Source organism: Corvus hawaiiensis, chromosome 2 (assembly GCF_020740725.1).
Source record: "Corvus hawaiiensis isolate bCorHaw1 chromosome 2, bCorHaw1.pri.cur, whole genome shotgun sequence".
In the NCBI taxonomy this organism is placed as follows: Eukaryota; Metazoa; Chordata; class Aves; order Passeriformes; family Corvidae; genus Corvus; species Corvus hawaiiensis.
In genome coordinates this window covers 96950401-96968568 of record NC_063214.1, presented here as the reverse complement: position 1 = coordinate 96968568, position 18168 = coordinate 96950401, and the positions used below count along the sequence as shown (strand labels likewise).

General features: G+C 38.5%; 1 protein-coding gene across 16 annotated transcripts in view; it reads left to right on the top strand.

The window, feature by feature from the left end:
• The window catches only part of MCF2L (MCF.2 cell line derived transforming sequence like), a 156920-nt gene that overhangs the window by 116573 nt on the left and 22179 nt on the right, over positions 1 to 18168 (top strand). For 14 of the 16 annotated variants that reach the window (XM_048327860.1, XM_048327831.1, XM_048327850.1 and 11 more), the window contains 7 exons: positions 2272 to 2362; positions 12439 to 12558; positions 13366 to 13482; positions 13991 to 14140; positions 14822 to 14946; positions 16663 to 16777; positions 17732 to 17851. In XM_048327860.1, the coding sequence (XP_048183817.1) occupies positions 2272 to 2362; positions 12439 to 12558; positions 13366 to 13482; positions 13991 to 14140; positions 14822 to 14946; positions 16663 to 16777; positions 17732 to 17851 (838 nt within the window). Of the gene's footprint in view, positions 1 to 38; positions 86 to 1351; positions 1639 to 2271; positions 2363 to 12438; positions 12559 to 13365; positions 13483 to 13990; positions 14141 to 14821; positions 14947 to 16662; positions 16778 to 17731; positions 17852 to 18168 lie in introns of those variants that run through there. The other 2 variants (XM_048327884.1, XM_048327895.1) reach the window with 2 other exon arrangements.

Here is an 18168-nt window from a genome sequence, read left to right as displayed (position 1 = left end):
ATTTGATCCAGTGGAAAAAGAAGGTTGGCTGAAGACACCTTTTGGGCTATCTTATGTGCTTTTCTTTGTTAATTCTTCCACTTAAGTAAGCCTTGTCTTTTTATTTTTCCAGGATAATGATATTAAGCTCTGCTCATTGTCAGGTGTTGAAGCAGGTGATTAACTGTGTGGAGCTGCTATGTAGATCATTTCTGGAATCCCAGCTGAGCCTGTATTTTCCTGTGCTCCTAGAGAGAAATCCTGCTAATGCTCTTTCAGAGGCTTTAATTTTATTCATATTGCACTGAAACATCAGTAGTTTCTTGAAATATATACAGATGTTGCATTTAGGTACTCTGAGATTATGCTTCCTCTGTATGGAGAAATTTCGGGGCTCCTGGCAACTTCTATTGAGCATGGAAAATAGCTCTTTGCAAGCCTTAATACGCTCCAAAATCCACACTGACTCCTGTGGGAGCAGCTGTAGCACCCTTTTGACTCCATGCATCCACATTAAGGCTGTGTACCCAAGGAGTTTGTTTTGCTATCTGATTATTGTGGCACATGGTTACTATTATAATTTTATTTTGCTCAGTCACTAAAGGTTAAAATTGTGAGAACCTTAAATGGGGAACAGGAAGAGGCTAAAATCAGTCTGGATTTCTCTCCTCCTCTTGCCCTTTAAATAAAGAAAAAGAAGATGGGAAATGTTAGTAAATCATGGAAATTTACTGTAGTGGGAAGCATATTGCTAATATAAAGCCCTGTTTGTCTGCAGGGGTTGTCAGGCTTACAAGGCAAGTGCTCAGATGTTGTTTATCAGTGTTGTCCTAACCCAGAGGCAAGAGTTAAGTAATGTGCACTGAATGTGGGCAGTGAGGATCGTTTCTAATATTCTGCTGTGCTAAAAGGACTGCTTAACTTCTTCTGAAAGAAAGCAAGGGTTCCTTTGCCTTTTTAATGATTATTCTTATTTCCCACTAAATAGTATGTCTGTAAATTTGAGAGATACTGCATTTTGTAAAAGAGAGGGAATAAACTGTGAGTCATGTTTAAATTTTTAATTTTGAAGAGTAGCTTAAGATGACACATCTGGGTACCTGTGTTCTTCATCTTCTTAAATATCCTCTTATCGTTGTGCTACTGACATAATCTTATAAAGCAAAGCTGGTGTTTCCATGATTCAGCAATCTTGAATAAAGAATCCTGACATTCTGTTGTGTTGATTTTTATTTTTTAAGATATTACCATAACAAATTGATGCACAATATTTCTAAATGTCACACAGTGCCACAGCAGGCCTTGCAATAAATTATCAGGATTAAAAATACAGCACATATACTGAAAAAGGACCAAATAGATGAGAAAACAATAAATCTGAGCCTGTCTGCCTTGTATTTGCCTGCTGTTTCCATTTTGATTGCGATTGGCTGGCAAGGGCTGCTGCTGGCATTGCACAATTGGCGTAGATGGGGAATTACAAAACAGGAGCATATCCCTTGGTCAGGGCTCGGTAGCACATGCAGCTGAGCACAGGCAAGAGAAAAAGGTCACCCGTACGCCAGGATTGGAGCGGAATCTCTCTCACAGATGTTTCCATTCCAGAGAAGCGCGTCTGAGCTCGTTGTTCTCATCTGTGATCTGAAGAGTTTAAATGCTGTAAGGTTTATTTGTTTCAGTGAATGTGAAAATGCACCTAGGAAGAAGTTTACAACCTGGAGGCATGTGAGAATTTCAGACGCGTGGAGCAATATCATGGAATGATCAGAAGGATCTGTGCTTTTAAGGAGTTTTAAATATCAGAAGGATCTGTGTTTTTAAGGAGTTTTAAATATCAGTGAGGAGGAAGACAATTCAAACAGAAGGTTAAAAGCAGACGCAAAAGAAAAACAACTTTATTTTGATACTGAAATTATACTGACAGCACCATGAGGAAGGGATTATATCAGCACCAAACAGTGGAGAATCAGTTGGTATTATTTTCTTCTGAAATAATCCCTGTGCAAGAAATGTAAATACCATCTTTTGTGAAAAAGAAGAATTCTTTATTTGAACACATTTTGAAACTCTGTGAAATGCATATGGGACTGCTGCATCTTTGCAATGGTGTGTAGTGTATCTTTATTTAAGATATTTATATGAAGAAGATTCTGCACAAAAAGGTCAAGCTACTTTGTTGTTTTGGGTTTTTTTAGCTATTTTGTAACTGCTTTTTTGTGTGAGGGAACCAGAAGTTACATTTGTATTTTTAACTAAACTTGCCTGTTTTCTTCCTTCCTCCTCCAAACTTAGTTTACGAGATGCTGGAATTGGATTTATTCTTGTCATAGATCGCAGACAGGACAAATGGACCTCCGTGAAAGCTTCCATACTGCGGATAGCAGTGAGTACTGTTTTAAATTAACTCCTTAGAAATATTTTTCTGTGTTGAATCTTCCTCTTACAAGTGCAAAAAACATTTTTTTTTTCTTCAACAATATCTCAGCTACTAAATGACACAGAAGGTATCCAGTAGGTCTTCTGTGTCCCAGCTGTCTTTTGTATCCCAGCTGACAGAGCATCATGTGTCTATGATGTGCTTTTAATGCAGTCTGCAGCTCAAGACATCTTCCCAAGTATGCACTTGGAGAGAGTGTGTGTGTGTGTGAATGTGAATGTCTGAGCACGCAGCTCTCCCAGGTGGGAACTAATATTTGCACGGTCACCCCATGCATCCCATAGAGTTTGGGTCCACTTTTGACTATTGAAGTGAGCTTCTGTTTTACAAAGAGATGAGGGTGAGAGTCCTGGTTGAGTCTAGCACTTGTGAAAGGAATGCACATGGAAAAACTGTTCTTATGATGTTTGATTTAAAACAAAGGTTACTTGTAAACAAGAAAATCTTATGTGCCTTCTGTGGTCAATCAACAGTACGTGCTCTTAGCTTTCAGTCTCCCAGTCTCCCTTTCAATTAATATTTCTAATATCGGAAAAAGAAGCTTAGAGGCTTGCCTTTTTTTTTTTTTGCAGAAGTAGGGAAAGACAGATTCATGTTTATCATGTGCTTATTCTACTGTTGGTTTACTTGTTTTTAGTTTTTTGTTGGTTGGTTGCCTTTTTTTTCTTCCTCGCTATCCTTGCTTGAATTGTTAGTGTCAATAGTCTTTACAGTAAGGTCTGAAAAACACAGCTGTAAGTATCTTTTATTTTTTAATGGCTGAAAATTTTTGACTCTGTAAGATAAAAGTCAAATAAAAACAGTAAATGTAATTTTTATGTAGCCTGATTATGGCCAAAGAAGTTTTTGTTTATTATAAATTAAAATGTATTTCTTTAAAGGTCGTACATTACTCCCACTAGATGATGTTTTGTGAATGAATATAAAATGATATAATATTCTCACAATACAACTTTTTACACAATAGTTATGTTAGGAATGTTAAAACATTGAAAATAGATTGAAGTATCAGCAAAATTTGCTTTTGCAGCTCATCTTGAAATTTTGAGATGCAACATTGAGCAGATTCCAGTAGTGAAAACTGAGAGCAGCGTAATTTAGGATGATTGAAGAAAAAGGACTCTATCTATGGAGGTTGTGAATCTCTTTCAAAAGTCAGTGCTGTAGTTTCTGTTCAAGGACAGATAAGTGTTGCACAGATGATGGTCCTTTTATTTGCATAATTGGGGTTGTAAAGGTTAGGGAGCAACTACAGACAAGTTGCTTATAGCCATGATGATAACATTTATGTTAATGTTCCATCAGTGTGTGTTATTTTGCTTTGAAGCACAGTGAACAGAACTGAGCAACTATTCCCCATTATAAGGGATCTGCTACTGTCATGATGGTGTTGGTGCCTAAGGGATTTGCCCAGAGAAGGGTATTAAGTGCAGGAGCACTGCACAGTTGCAGTACTGCTCGTGATGGGTTATTTTGCTTTTTTCATCTTTTTGCATTCTTCTGTGAGCTTTTTTTAAAAAAGAAATCATGCTTCTTAGCTGAAGTCTAATCTGTTAAAGGCATGATTTTTTATATTTGCTTTTCTTGTTGAACAGCAACAGTATAGGCTTTGAATTGTACCCATGTATATTTATAGCAGTCTTCCTGTTGGGCTTCAGCAAGTCACATCAGCCCTGAACACTTGATAATTTTGTGTTCCTGTTCCAAAAGAAGATGTAGTGAAAAATTGTTTCTGTTGTCCTTAATATCTTTGCTATAGTATTTGATGTAAATGAAATCTAATGCATTTCAGCTGTCTGTTGTTTAGCAAAAAAATAAAGCAAAATATACAAGATACATATATTGCACCAAGTTAGAGAGTTCCTATTGATGGACAAAGATTTCTTTCAAATGGCACAGGGGTAACTGGAAACTTCAATTTATTTGGTTTTCCAACAGTCAGAGTTGTCTTTTGGTGGTTATGAAGCATCTGAGTGTTTCTTGGGCTATTGATGTCTGAAAGCCTGATAGCTCTGGCGGTTTTGGTCATAGAATCACAGAATGGTTTGGATTGGAAGGGACCTTAAAGAGCATCTAGTTCCAACTCCCCTGCCATGGGCAGGGACACCTTTCACTAGACCAGGTGGCTCAAACCCCATCCAAGCCTGGCCTCGAACACTTCCAGGGATAGGAAATTCCCAGCGTCTCTGAGTGACATATCCTAGGGCCTCGCCACCCCCACAGTAAAGAATTTCTTCTTAATGTCCCATCTAAACCTACCTCCTTTCAATTTGAAGCCATTCCCCCTTGTCCTGTCACTCCCTGCCCTTGAAAAAGCCCTTGTTCAGTGTTTTTTTTTTTCAATTGCTAAAGCTCATTACTGTGTGTGAGGATAGGAGTCTCGTGTTACTTGAGAGGAGAGTTTTGGCTGTCGGTTTATTTGTTGTCATTTCTGCAGTGTCCTTTCTGCCATCTTTCCTGATTTTTCTCTAATCGTCCTGAGGGAGTTGACCCTCTTGACTTGTGAAATCAGAAATGCCATCATAGGGTGCTGTGCCCATCACTAATACCCTGGCAACTGCAGGAAGTGTATTTGTAAGCACTGAGCAGCTGTTAAACAGAAATTCATACTAGCATGTATTTTTTGTTATTATTTCTTGTTATTTTCAAGACTTTTCACGCACAATGTTTGGTTGGTACTAGTGGATGTTGGAAGTATGTTTTGAAACAAAACTAACAAAAAAATTTTTGTTTCAGGCTGAAATTATTGTGGAAAATATTTCTATATTACGAAAAATTTCTAAGCTTCATTTTTCCTTCTTTGTTGGGGATACTTTTCTTTTCCTGGGGCAGAAAGTGAGCAATGATGAGCTGAATCTGTATTTCATGCTGATACTTAAAGGTTGCTGTAGTCAAGACTCTGGAGATGAGGTTAACCTATTTTTGCAGACATAGTGGAAGGTCAGTGGCTGCAGTGCCTGGCCTAGAAGACTGCTGCTGCAGCACATGCAGTGCAGTGGGACTAAGAGCAAAGCCAGAGGCCTGGGCTGAAAGATGGCCCTACTTTTCCTGGGATGCGACAGAGATTGTGGCAAGAACATGCCCAGGCACACAGACTTTGCTATTGCTTTATTCTACTTGATGAAGTTGCAATGGACAGGTGGTTGGCCCAGGAGGTTGTCCTTAGCCAGCACAAGACTTGCAGACTCTTTGGCTTAAGAGATGCTGCAAGCAACATTATTCTTTTTATTTTTCACCTGATTTAGCTGAAGTGAAGTTATTAGCCTAGGAAGAATCTGGCCTACTGGGATAGTCAGGCTGAGAGGTGAAGTTCTGGTAGAGACTCCAAGAGCCAAGTTTCATGTTAAGTGTGAAGTCTTGATAGCAAATTGTCATGTTGTTAGAGAGATAATGGAATTTGAAAGTTCTTACAAGAAAAATACTGAAGTTAGTAGTTGCAAATTCTTCACTCGTATTACCTTGTTGTTTGAGAATACAAAATTTTTTCAACTTTTTGCCCTGTCAGCTGCAGTGATTCTTCTAAATTTGTATTAGAATGTCCTGTTTTCAGTTAAACACAGTATTCAGAGTATACAGAGACATACAAGACTTTGCTGAACCTTTTAGTTCCTGGGGCTGGGCAGTTGGGTAGTCTCATGGATAAGTGTGCAAGGAGGAGCAGTCATGGTAAAGCAGCTCTGTATTGTCCCAGCTGAAGTTGGGTGAATGACAAATGCCAGAAAAATTGATTCTCTTGTCCTTTCCATGTAGTCAAAAATTACTCTCTTTTTTTCCCTCTTTTTTTTTCTTTTCTCTCCTAATGTTATACCCAATCAAGCAATATTCAACCCACAGTTGTAGGGGCAAGGCTTTTTACTGATCAATGTGTTCTGCGATTTCACACTGTTCTCTTCATAGTTCCAGTATATTTTCTTAAAAAAAATGAAGTCTATGTCATTACATTGTATTAGTCTCTTGTCCTGTCATCATTGTCTTCCTCCATCTTGAGGGAAAGGTTGTAGTGTGAACTCACTCTTTTAGACAAACAAAAAACTGCACTCAACATCATTAAACGTTTCACCATAGCCATCCATCAACCTCATATTGAAGGTCCAGAGGAAATAAACTTCCTTGGTGCATAGGGAATAACTTACCTGTGAGCCACTGCTCTTGAGTCAGCAGTTGGGATGGAGGTTGCTTGGGGGTGGTAGTGAGGAATTTTTATCCAGTTACAAAACTTTGCAGCCCTTTCTAAATGAGACAAGAGATGGGTTTTATTCAGCCTCCTAGAGAAGAAGTTTGCTTTGTCATTTGCCACCGCTAACTAAGGATGCATTGCATGCAGATTTCATGCCTTCTGTTTCGGACTGCATTGTCCAGAGCCCATTAATTACTTTGAAGGTTAGGGCCAAGACCACTGGCTGGCAGGAAGAAACCAGAAGCCGATGGAGACACCAGAGTGCTTATGTTGGACTCAATGATCTTGGAGGTCTTTTCCAACCTAATTGATTCTTTGATTGTGTAATACCAGCCTAAACCTTGCAGGAGTCAGGCAGTCCCATTTTTGTGCCATCTGGAATGTTATTGGTTTGGCATCCAAGGTGAGAAACACTGAATTGCAATAATCCAACTTTGAGTTCCTTGGCCTTGTTTGTAGAGATGTTAAATTTCTTAGTGAGTTCTTGGTGTAGAAAAGATATGTTTCATAAGTGGTACCCCATGAAAGGCACTATTTTATATTTATATGGAATAGGTATTTCCCATTAGCCCAGTTTCTAGTTAGTTCTTTGCATCATGTCCTGAAAACTATGACACTTAACACTTTGTATGGCTTAAGTTTGAAAATACTGCTCTTCTTTCAGCCCTGGTCATGATTCTCATTTTGCTTGGGTTCAAGACAAGAACTTAGCAGTATGATGAAGCTGGAACAGTATTTGTATTAATTTTGTGGCTGTTTTTATGAATGAGTACAGTAAATGATAGATGAGTAAGTTTATTTTGAGATCAGTATGGTTTTGTCTGATTTCTTTGGATGTTTTGAGACTACTACATATGCAGGCACTTTTGCAGTTATCCTTGTGTAGTTAGCCATTTTCCTTTATATTACATATTTTTTTAATATGTAAAAATAGAGAAGTGAGTCACTTAAGCTCAGAGAGCAGGATCATAATGTCACAAGCATTAAACACAGCTCTAATGCAAAACAGCTCTATGTTTTTAAAACTAGATTTCAAGCTGCTCTTTTTAGGAATTGATTTAATTCAAGACTCTTTCGTGACAAAAATTCTGTGTAAGGCACTTCTTCATTCTAGCTGCAAATAAACAGTCTCGAAGAAAAATAGGTAAGCAAGTATTTACTAGCTCCTTTATATACAGAAGTATTTTAGAAAGAAGTGCTCTGTGGCTTATGGCATACTAGTAAGTGCAGAACGGAAGACACTGCCACAGAGTTCGGTAACGTGGGTATTTTGAAGCTGTTCATAAAATGAAAATTAGTGTTGTTCCAAATATTTTAAGACAGAACTACTAAAGCTGAGTCAAGTGTCAGCTCTTTCACAGCTCACATGGTTATAATATTTCTGCAAGCTGGTTTAACTTCAGGGTCGGTAGTGGTGGTACACACAGCCTCTCTGTCAGTAATACTCTGTGAAGAACAGCGATACTTAGGGTTATATGCAACTAATATATGGTGCAGAGGAGGCCATGAAGGTGATCAGAGGTATGGAGCATCTCTCCTGTGAGAACAGGCTGAGAGAAGTGAGATTGTTCAGAAGAGAAGGCTCTGGGCCAGACCTCACCGCAGCCTTTTGGTACTTAAAGGGGGCTTATAAAATAGAGGGACAGTGACTTTACACAGTCAGATAGTGATAGGACAAGGGGGAGTTGTTTTAAACTGAACAAGGAGAGACTTACATTACATTTTAGGGAGAAATTCTTTACTGTAAGGGTAGCGAGGCACTGGAACAGGTTGCCCAGAGAAGTTGTGGATGCCTCAATCCTGGAAGTGTTCAAGGCAAGGTTGGATGAGGACCTGAGCAACCTGGTCTGGTGGAATGTGTTCCTGCCCCTGGTGGGGGGTTTGGAAACAGATGATATTTCAGATCCTTTCCAATCCAATCCGTTCTGTGATTCTATAATAATTTGATTTTACATTTTGCCCAGAACTCAACTGGATTCAGGCTCTCTACATTTTCCCCTTTCCAGAAACCTGGGGCATGCAGTGGAAGGCTCCCCATCCCTGAGAAACAGAGGCCTGAAAGCAGGCAGGTCAACCTGCTCCTGAGAAATTATTAACTGGTTTTCTGGAGAATTTAAGGTTGTTCCTTATTTTTTCCAGCCAGAAAAGATTCCTCCCCATGTTCTAGGTTCAAGGTACTTGTAGGGCAACAAAGATCTCGGTGTATTGGAAAGCTTTGATTCTGGAGCTGTGCTGTATGCAAATTCCTGCTTTGGTCAGATTTCATTCAAAGCTGATAACAATGTGCACATCTACATCTTTTTCTGTGTCTTTGACACTGACCTGACTGGATGAGAAAGTGAAAGAGATGAACAGATAGAAGATTAATCCCATGCCTGTCATGAAATATCAAACCAAGGATTAATGTATATATGGGCTGAGGTTGGGGTCTCCTAATTTTTGTAGAGATGTGAAAAACATAACCTCTAGTCTCTTTTGCATTGACATTAAATCTGATAAATTCAGTATTTGAGACAAGATGTTGGGGGATCTGTTAATATTAATTAATCTAGTAAGGAAAGACACTTGGAGAAAAAAAAAAAACAGTTTTTGAGCTTACAAACCCTTCAACGAGTCTCAGTAAGGTTCATTGACTTCAGTGAAACAGTCCTTGAAGGTACTTTATTTGATAGCACTGCTAAACATAACATGAATATTTTTTGGTGTTTAACATTTAGCAAAGGATTATTGAGAAGTCATTGTTTGTTGTCTGGTTAGCATACAATGGCTTCAAACAAATATGCTGCTGGACTGGAACAGAGAATTTTTGTTTTGTTCCAGTGTTCAGGGTGAAGTTGACTGGTCAATGAAGTTCACAGGCATCTACAGAGTATCTCTTACATCATAGTATTGTCTCTGCAAGTCACCAGGGCTTTAGCAAAAAAAGTTAGGAAAAATCGTAGTATTTTGGCAGTGCAGATACAACCTTTGACAAACTGTAATAGCTGGCACAAGTCCAACATTGTTTACTGTAGTACTGCTTCCCATTCTTGTTTCACAAAAATCAATTTGCAGATTTGACTCCTAGCCACAAAAAGGGAAGGAGACATCGTTTTTTAAGACATGAGGGTTTTTTGAAGAAAAAAACCAAAACCAAATGAAGACAGACTAATGGAGACAAGTGTTGTGGTGCTAGGTTTAGTTTAGCAAGCTGCAGCTTTCCCTGGGAGCTCAGCGGAGTGTTTAGGGCAGTGTGACCATTTTGCCCTCTCGTAGTCCATTTCGGACGGCTCCACTCTCTTGCTCCAGCAGCTCTCAGCTCTACAACACAGTGACAGCAAAGGAGGCGAGAAGGGTCCCTCCATAAGGGTTTCAGAGGACCTTTAATGGTTACACCTCGTCCCTGCAACCCCCAGAAACAGAGAGACCTCTTGATCCGGGTGCAGGGGGGTTTTAATCAGGGGCTCAGGGGCGGTACATGGGCGGAGTTGGGGTACAGGAACCAATAGGGAGAGCCTGAGGGAGGGGCCAGGGCTAGGGGCAGGGGAAAGTGGGGGGGGAACAATATGGGATAAGAAAAGCAGTGAATAAACAGATCACCACAGACAAGTTTATACTGTAGACAAAGTCAAAGTAATTTAGAATTTGAGCTTTTATTCAGAGAGAAGGAAAATTTCTGTCAGGCCTTGAATGGAAATTCAAGTGATACAAGACTGTATTGACTTCAACAGCATCATTTTGGGTTGACACACTTGAGATGGAAAATAATTGTAACGCATATTCTCTGTTTTCATTGAATTGAACACCATACTTAATTTCATCATGCAATGAAACTCTATTTCATAAGAGCTAATACACAGTCCAGAAAAATTTACTATTAGATTGCGTTTGGGTATGGCTGTTTACTTCCGAAATAGCCTAAATGTCACAAAATCACTGGTTGGGTTGGGAGGGACCTTGAAAGACCATCTGACCCAACTTTCTGTGGGGAAAGGCAGCCTCAAAATTACCTAGCACCCTGTCCAGTGCATTTCCCAGCACTCCAAGTAAGGCTAAGTGGGTTGCAAATATTCACGTCCACAGACAGTATGTCAGTACAACATGTGGTGGGGTGGATATCTCACAAGGAGGCACCTTGTTTTTTTCAAAATGTCTTGTCTAAAAGATATTTCTTTTATCATTTTTATTCTGAAATATTTGCATTGCCACTGGATAAACGTCACATTTTGGAAGTTAAAGGTAAAAAGTAACAGCTGTCAGACTGAACAGTGCTGTTACACAGGCACAAAATAAATTGACATGTCTGTTGAATGAGAGAAGTAAATGTGGCTGACATTCTAAAAGGCTTATCCAGGAGATTTAATTAAAGAATTTTTTTGTCTGTTGTTGCAATGTCTCTTAAATAAATTAATGGGTTTGCTTTGTATGGTAATTCATAAAAAACAGTAAGAAAAGTATAATATTTTCTTTTTCTTTTTAATACAGTCAGAAATTTTCTATGAAAAGTTTTTCCTCTGATACCTAAGGGTTAGTAACTTCACAATCTGTACTAGTTTTAATGAACAGTGTACTTTTTTAGTGAACTTTACAGCAAGGCTGAGGAGATAGTGAGGCCACTCAGAATTACCGGGATTCTGTTCCCAGCCCTCAGACTCCTTTGGGACTGAACCACTGTACTTTCTAGAAAATTTGGACATCACTGAAGTGGAGGTAGATTGAGAATCTCAAACCTTTAAGGTTCCTCAGTCAAATTGAAGCCTTGGTTGTACACTGAATATCTGGGAAACCACAATGAATCTGTGAAGTTTTCCAGAAAAGTGTTAAACTACTTTTCACTTTAAGAGTTCTTCATTTCTAATGCTAAGTACCTGGAACCCTTGGAAACCTCAACATTATTATTAAATTACTCTTCAATCTTCCAGATACTAACAGTTCCACTAGGCTTGGAACAGAGCATAGCATAACAGCTCCTTCAGTCAGTGGGGCTTTTTTTGTTGGCTTGCTTTCTTCCCTCCAGTAAATCAGTTTGCTAGAAAAGTGAAATAATTTCCAACACTATAATGAAGAAAATTGCATACTTAATCATTATAATGATCATTTCTTTAGTGAATTTCACTGCCTCCCTACAGTGGAAATACTGAATAGAGGAGAATGTTTCCAGCAGTGGCTAAATGCCAAATATGCAAATCTCTGCCACAGTAGAGGTTGATTTTTAATAATTTAATGCTTTTTTTTGTTTGTTTCTCCTTTCTTCTGTTTTCCTTCTATCTGTTGTAGGGCTGGGAAAGATCCATGAGATTGCTAGTTGGAAGTTGATGAGAAAAACAGAACTGAGAATTTTTATGCTTGATTTTTATTTTTGTCAGCCAAATTAAAGCTTATTTCTAAGTTACTGCCTGAGAAATTCATCCTCTGTGGCAAAGAGTTGTGTAGGCAACTGGCAAGTTAGTATATGCACAAATTAGAAATTTGTTGTTAGGTTTTCATACAATAATGGAGGTTTCTCTTGGCACCTTCTGTTAAAGAGAAGATGAAGTAACCATGAAAGTTGCTGTTAAAAAAAGTATTAAGCCACTGCTGTTTGTTCATTAGCCTCCTTGGGTAGGTTGTAATCTTAGCTGAAGAGCAGTACAAGCCAGCCCTGAAAAAAAATTTATTCCAAGAGAATTGATTCCCTGTTCCCAAAGACAAGTAAATGTCTTTTGAATGAAGCTCCTTGTACTAGCCATGCAAGAATATGATTGGTCACCCTATTATGGGAGGCCTTTGATACAGTTAGTTTGTGGTTTATCAGGGGCTTATCGTTGTTCAAAAATATTTTCTGGAGCTGAGACACAGAAAATAACAGGCTAAACTTGCTTTGCAGGCATCTTTCCCAGGAAACCTGCAATTAGTCCTCGTGCTGCGCCCAACGGGATTTTTTCATCGAGCTCTCTCAGACATTGCTTTTAGATTCAACAAAGATGAGCTTAAAATGAAAGTACCTGTAAGTAATGCTCTGTTTTCACTTTACGACCAGGAATTTGTAAAAGTACTTAAGGTAGCCAGTGAGGACCAAAGAAACCCCAACAAAAAGCCATGCTTAGAGGCAGTTCTAGCAATTTTAGCTCATTCGTGGTGGTTTATTCTTGAAAGAGTATGTGAATTTTGAAGTGGATGCATTTCCCATGGACAAACGCTATGGTTTCTGTCATTTGAGCAAACACGCAATGGATGCCTGTTGTTAAATTGCCAGTAAACCCACAGATTGTCCTTTTGTTTGCAAGTGTACAGCATTTCTATTTTAAAATAAAATTTGAAACTATATGAGCTGATGATATAAAAGTTGTGCTTATCAGATGTAAATTTCAAGGGTGAAAGATGGTCTTTAAGAAAATTTCCCCCCATCTTTCACTTATTTTGGGGAACTTGACAAATCCATGTAGACACTGTCGTTCTCTCCTGCAGACCCAGGATAACAAGGGAAAATGAACAAGAAATGGATGTTGCTTTTAGAAAATAGCCAAGTATGGTTTATCAAGATAAAAAAATCTGGCAGTGTTATGCTGTATAATCCATAAGCTTTTTTTTAATGTGCCTGGTGCCCATGCTCATATTCAGTCATTTACATTTACATTGTCTTCAACTGAAAGAACTGTTAAGTTTGTTTTCTATACCCACAGGAAACAGTTCCATCTCTCACTTTTATATTAAAATGCATCTTCTTTGTCAGTGTCTGAAGGATGGGGCTTAGAATCCTTAAGAAGGGACTTGTCACCAGTGATCACGTTCACTTTTTTCTGTCCTGCTGCAGATCATAATGCTGGGCTCAGTATCAGAACTGCAGGGTTACATTGATAAGACACAATTAACAGAAGATCTTGGTGGCACCCTGGATTACTGCCATAGCAGATGGCTGTCCCGTCGCACTGTAAGTCTTAGGTTTTGTTTTAACTTTTCAGCCTAATGGACCCTTCTGTTTTATACCCTGTCATTTATAAAACAGATTCCAAGTGATGCAAGTTGACTTGCTCAGTGTGAGAAGATGTTCCCAATGGTACTTAGTCATCTTAGAGAAATAATATGAGTAATAACTTGGGAGTGGTTTTCTGAACACTTGGAGCAAAGGAACTACAGTGTGTTATTGTGTGGAGGTTTATTGGTTTTGCTACAAGAATGAAAAAGCTCAAGTTGTAAAATAACTTCAGATTATAAAAATATGAAGAAGATACACCTGATACAAGCCTAAGAAAAATATACAATTAAGGAATTAATGGTGACGGTATCTGTTGCTTGCAAAATTATACTTTGGCCATTTTTTAATCTTGTAATTCATCTGTTTGGGTTTGTTTTGAGAGTTATATTTTGTGTGCACGTGTTTGTTTGTACATATGTGTCTGATGAACACAAAACATCTTTAATGCTTTTTATTCCAAAAGGCTATAGAAGGTTTCGCCCAAAAGGTTAAGCAAACAGCTCAGATTCTTCAGTCCTTTGGGACTGAGCTGGCTGAAACAGAACTACCAAATGATGCGCAATCAACCAGCTCCCTTCTTGCAACACACACAGAAAAGAAGGACAAAATGAAGGTATGTAATTTCTGTGAAGATGCTGTCTTCTAGTTAAACTGTTTTAATTTATAGCTACCAATATAAATGGAAAATATGGACAATGCTAATAGACAGCAATAATGTGAACCATCAATATCTTATTGAACTCTATTTTTTTTGATGTTAAAAAGCCTTTTTGAATTGAAAAATTACTTTTCTTGAAACTCAGTTTATGTATGTACAGATGCATAATGAATTGTATGCGAAACAGTAATTTCTTTGTAAGTAGTGGTGTGTTTAATTTCTAGTTTTGTTTGCAACAGGAAATTTGATTGTATTTGCATGCAAATTAAAATATATGGCCTTTGGAAGCATGAACAAATGTTCTTTCAAAAAGGCTTAAATGAAAGCTATTTGGCGTTTTCAGAACTGTGCATCTAAAATTTTTGAGATATTTGTAGCCTAAAGCAACACTAGAAGGCTGTCTACCATGAAAATTCAACTCAGTTACACTGGGATCATAAGATGGTAAACATGGAAAAAGCTGACATTTATCATTTACTCTCTGTTGTCAGCCACTGCTTTTAATCAAACTGTGCTTGCTTGAATGCTATTGAAATCCTTCTTCTAATTCAGTGCCTTGTGAATTCTGCTTAAAAAAACAGCAACACACAACTACAGCATGTGGGGATTTTGTTTTGGTTTTGTTTTGTTTTGTAGGAGGATATCAGGGTAGCAGTAGAACAGGGAGACGATATCCTTGGAAGTATTACAAAACCAGTTACTGAGAATCCTGAATACAAACTGAATCAAGATCAGCTAGACAATCAAACAACAGTAGAAAGGTGAGAGGTGTGAGATACTAAACACGCTGCTTTTCTGCTTTTTCAACCCCTCCCCAGCTCCGTTATCTAATTCCATATTTATGCTTTGCAAATAAGCAAATGTTGCAATGTGAACATTATAAAACATTTCATTCACAACTCCTCTGTTGTCAGATCTGTCCTGATCAAAGTATCTGCCTAATGCCCACTGTGGGGTCACCTGGCTATAGGGAAATGGGGTTGGAATTCTGATCTCACACAACACTGTTCTTTTCATTTTTGTCACATTTGGACTATATACTTGAGCATCTTTTCCTTATTTAAAGAATATCAGTGCTTTGTTTAGAAACTGAAGTGCAATCCAAGGGAATTTTGCTGCTGTACAGAAGGCAGGAGGGGAAGACTGAAGTGAACTCTCCCTTTATTTCAGTAGATTTGTCCATTTCCATTAGGTCTCTGAGAAGTGGGAGGGTTTTTTTTCTTTTAAACCTTATCAATGTTGTTAGAAGCCTTTAAAGGGCTGCTAGGGAGTACACCACTCTTGAAGTATCTATGCACCAATTTCCTATATGCTTTCTTTAGGCATATAAGTAATAGGTGTTGTTTTCCTTTGCTCCCTGCCTGCCACACACACGCCCCCCTCAAATTACTGCCAGGTTTGAAGACATTATATCACTGTAGCACAGATGTAAATTTTCACAAAGCTATGAAAGCATAGCTCATTTCCCCCAGGCAGTATTCTGCATTCTTTTTTTGTCTGTCATTCTGTGTTTCTGCTACACTCAGGCCGACTTTTCTTTCCAAATAACTGTCCTTTCCAATCCACAAAGCTTGGCAGAAGTCACTTTTTTTTGGTCACTGTTGCTATCATCTATCCAAGGACGATCAGGGTGGGGGTTGCTAATTTATCCATAACATTCCTATTCGATACAATATCTGACGGAAGTTGGAACAAACTCTATGTGTGTGTGTCACTGCCTTTTCTCTAGTTGGTTTTAACTTGTAAATTCCGAGTTCATTTCTGTACTGTTGGAGACAAAAGTGCATTAAAATTCTGATGTGTAGCCTTCCCTGGATGTAGCCTAAGCACAGCAAAGTGCACTGTATAAAGTCCATGGGATATCATACTGTCAAATGCAATCATAGAAGGTAAGTTAAGAAGTGAAAGGTTTAAGTCATTTGCCAGCATTATAATCAAAGAAGGTTTTTTTTATCACAGTACAGCTGTACACTGGCCTGTGATATTTAATTAATAACTCTCCTTGGAAGAGAAGGAACAATGGCCTTCAGGTTTATAGTGAGCTTTGCTCCAAAGAATGAAATGTAAGGGCAGCTGGCTGGTCACAGCAGTACAAATTTTTACCTTAATTTTTCCTTATATCCTAATGCTTGGGTTCCTCTGAGTCTTAACTGAGACACATTTATGTATTTTATTTATGTATGTTAACCCCAGATCCCATGTCCCCAGGCTAAAGCTGAGAAGGTGCTTAAAATAATCATTTGCCCGTTTTTCAGAACTTAATGTTTGTGTTGGGTTTTAGTTTTTTACATCAGTGTTATTGTAGGAAATGATACTGTGCAATACAAAAAACGTTTCCTGTACCCAGTTTATTTGTTCTGGAAAATACTGCTTTGGGGAGGCTTTTTGTTTACTGTGGAAGATTGCATTGTCCCTGGAAGGTTGCACCCATCATTCTTAGAGTATTTTTTTAATGTGTTTTGTTTCGATTTTTTAAGGCTACTGGCTCAATTACATGAAACAGAGACCGCCTTTGATGAGTTTTGGATTAAGCACCAGCAAAAACTAGAGCAGTGTCTGCGCCTTCGGAATTTTGAACAAAATTTCAGAGAGGTGAGAACTTCTTGGTGGCAGTCAATATTTGGTGATGTAGAAATGATTCAGAAGAAAATACTTCCTGCTCTTGTTTTACAGCTCTTGTGTGTATTTGAAAGCTTTTTCCAACCTTTTTCTTGTACCTGTCCTTACTTGACATACTGCTATCTTTACTAGTTTGAATTCTTGCCTATGGAGACATAACATCTTTTTCTTCTACAGTCTTAGGATATTTTGTTTCCATGCACTCAGCAGTGTATAAGCATTCAAAAGCTCATTTGAAACCTGTTCTGTACCATAGAAACAAAAAATGCTGCTGCAACATTTTCATCTTTCCAATAGGTCCTTTTATGGAACCAAGTCTCAACTAAACCTTCTGGCTGAAAATTTATGAAAACTGTCTCCAGCACTGTGGGTGGGAAGTTGCAACCACAGTGTCAGTGGGTGGAGGCTGAACTACAATTTTTACTGCCAGTTTCTGATCTCATGTTGTTTAACTCATGTGCTTGGTGGCACCTACAGACCCTTTATCCTGGTGTAGCCAATATTGGAGCACAGCTCCTGTGTCTCCACAAGAGCAACACTCAGAAACCCTCTTGCAAGCATTTGTCTGTCTCTAAACCAATTGCTAGGGTGGGGACCTCTCTCTCATGGTTTGCTGTTAACATTAATGTTGCTTTGTGTCATTGTCTTCTGGTAAAAGCAAGATCATAAATGTTTCCTTAGCATTAGTTTTCCTGCATCTTTTTCAGTACCAGGAAACAAGATTACTTCACTGCCTTTTCTTTGTATTTGTTTTCATTTCGAATTGGGGGGAAAGGTAGGCTAACAAAAAAAGGTGTTTTATCCCTGTGCCCCAGTAACCACATAATGCGAGTCACCTGACTGCAAATAGTGGCTATCAGCTATTTAACTCTGGTCTCCAGGGAGGTGGCGCTCTCTTTGTTCATACATAGCTGTGTCTCATTTCAGGTTAAAGCAGCTTTGGATATTGTGTCTGAGAGACTGTCTGCTTTCACAGATGTGGGAAACAGCAGTTCACATGTGGAGCATATTTTGAAAGATCTTACCAACTTTGAAGAAAAATCATATGTAAGAATTCTGCAAGCCTCCTTAATTGCTACTATGACAATGCATATGCAGAGGGGAATGGGATTTGGTTGTTGAGTGTGTCAGCTTAAGCTGACAGCAAAGCAGAATCAGTGTCCCAGGTAATGTACAGAAGGAACCTGGAATAAAGCCTTTAGCCATTGGAGCAGAGTAATTCTTGGACATTCCTCAATAAAGAGCAGAGTGACCAGTCACAAAGTTGATTGCTTCATGTAGGAATTCCATGAAGTGTTTACATAGCCAAGTTTTGCATTTACTGATCAAGGGGCCACTTCTATTCCTATTAAAGCCACATTTTT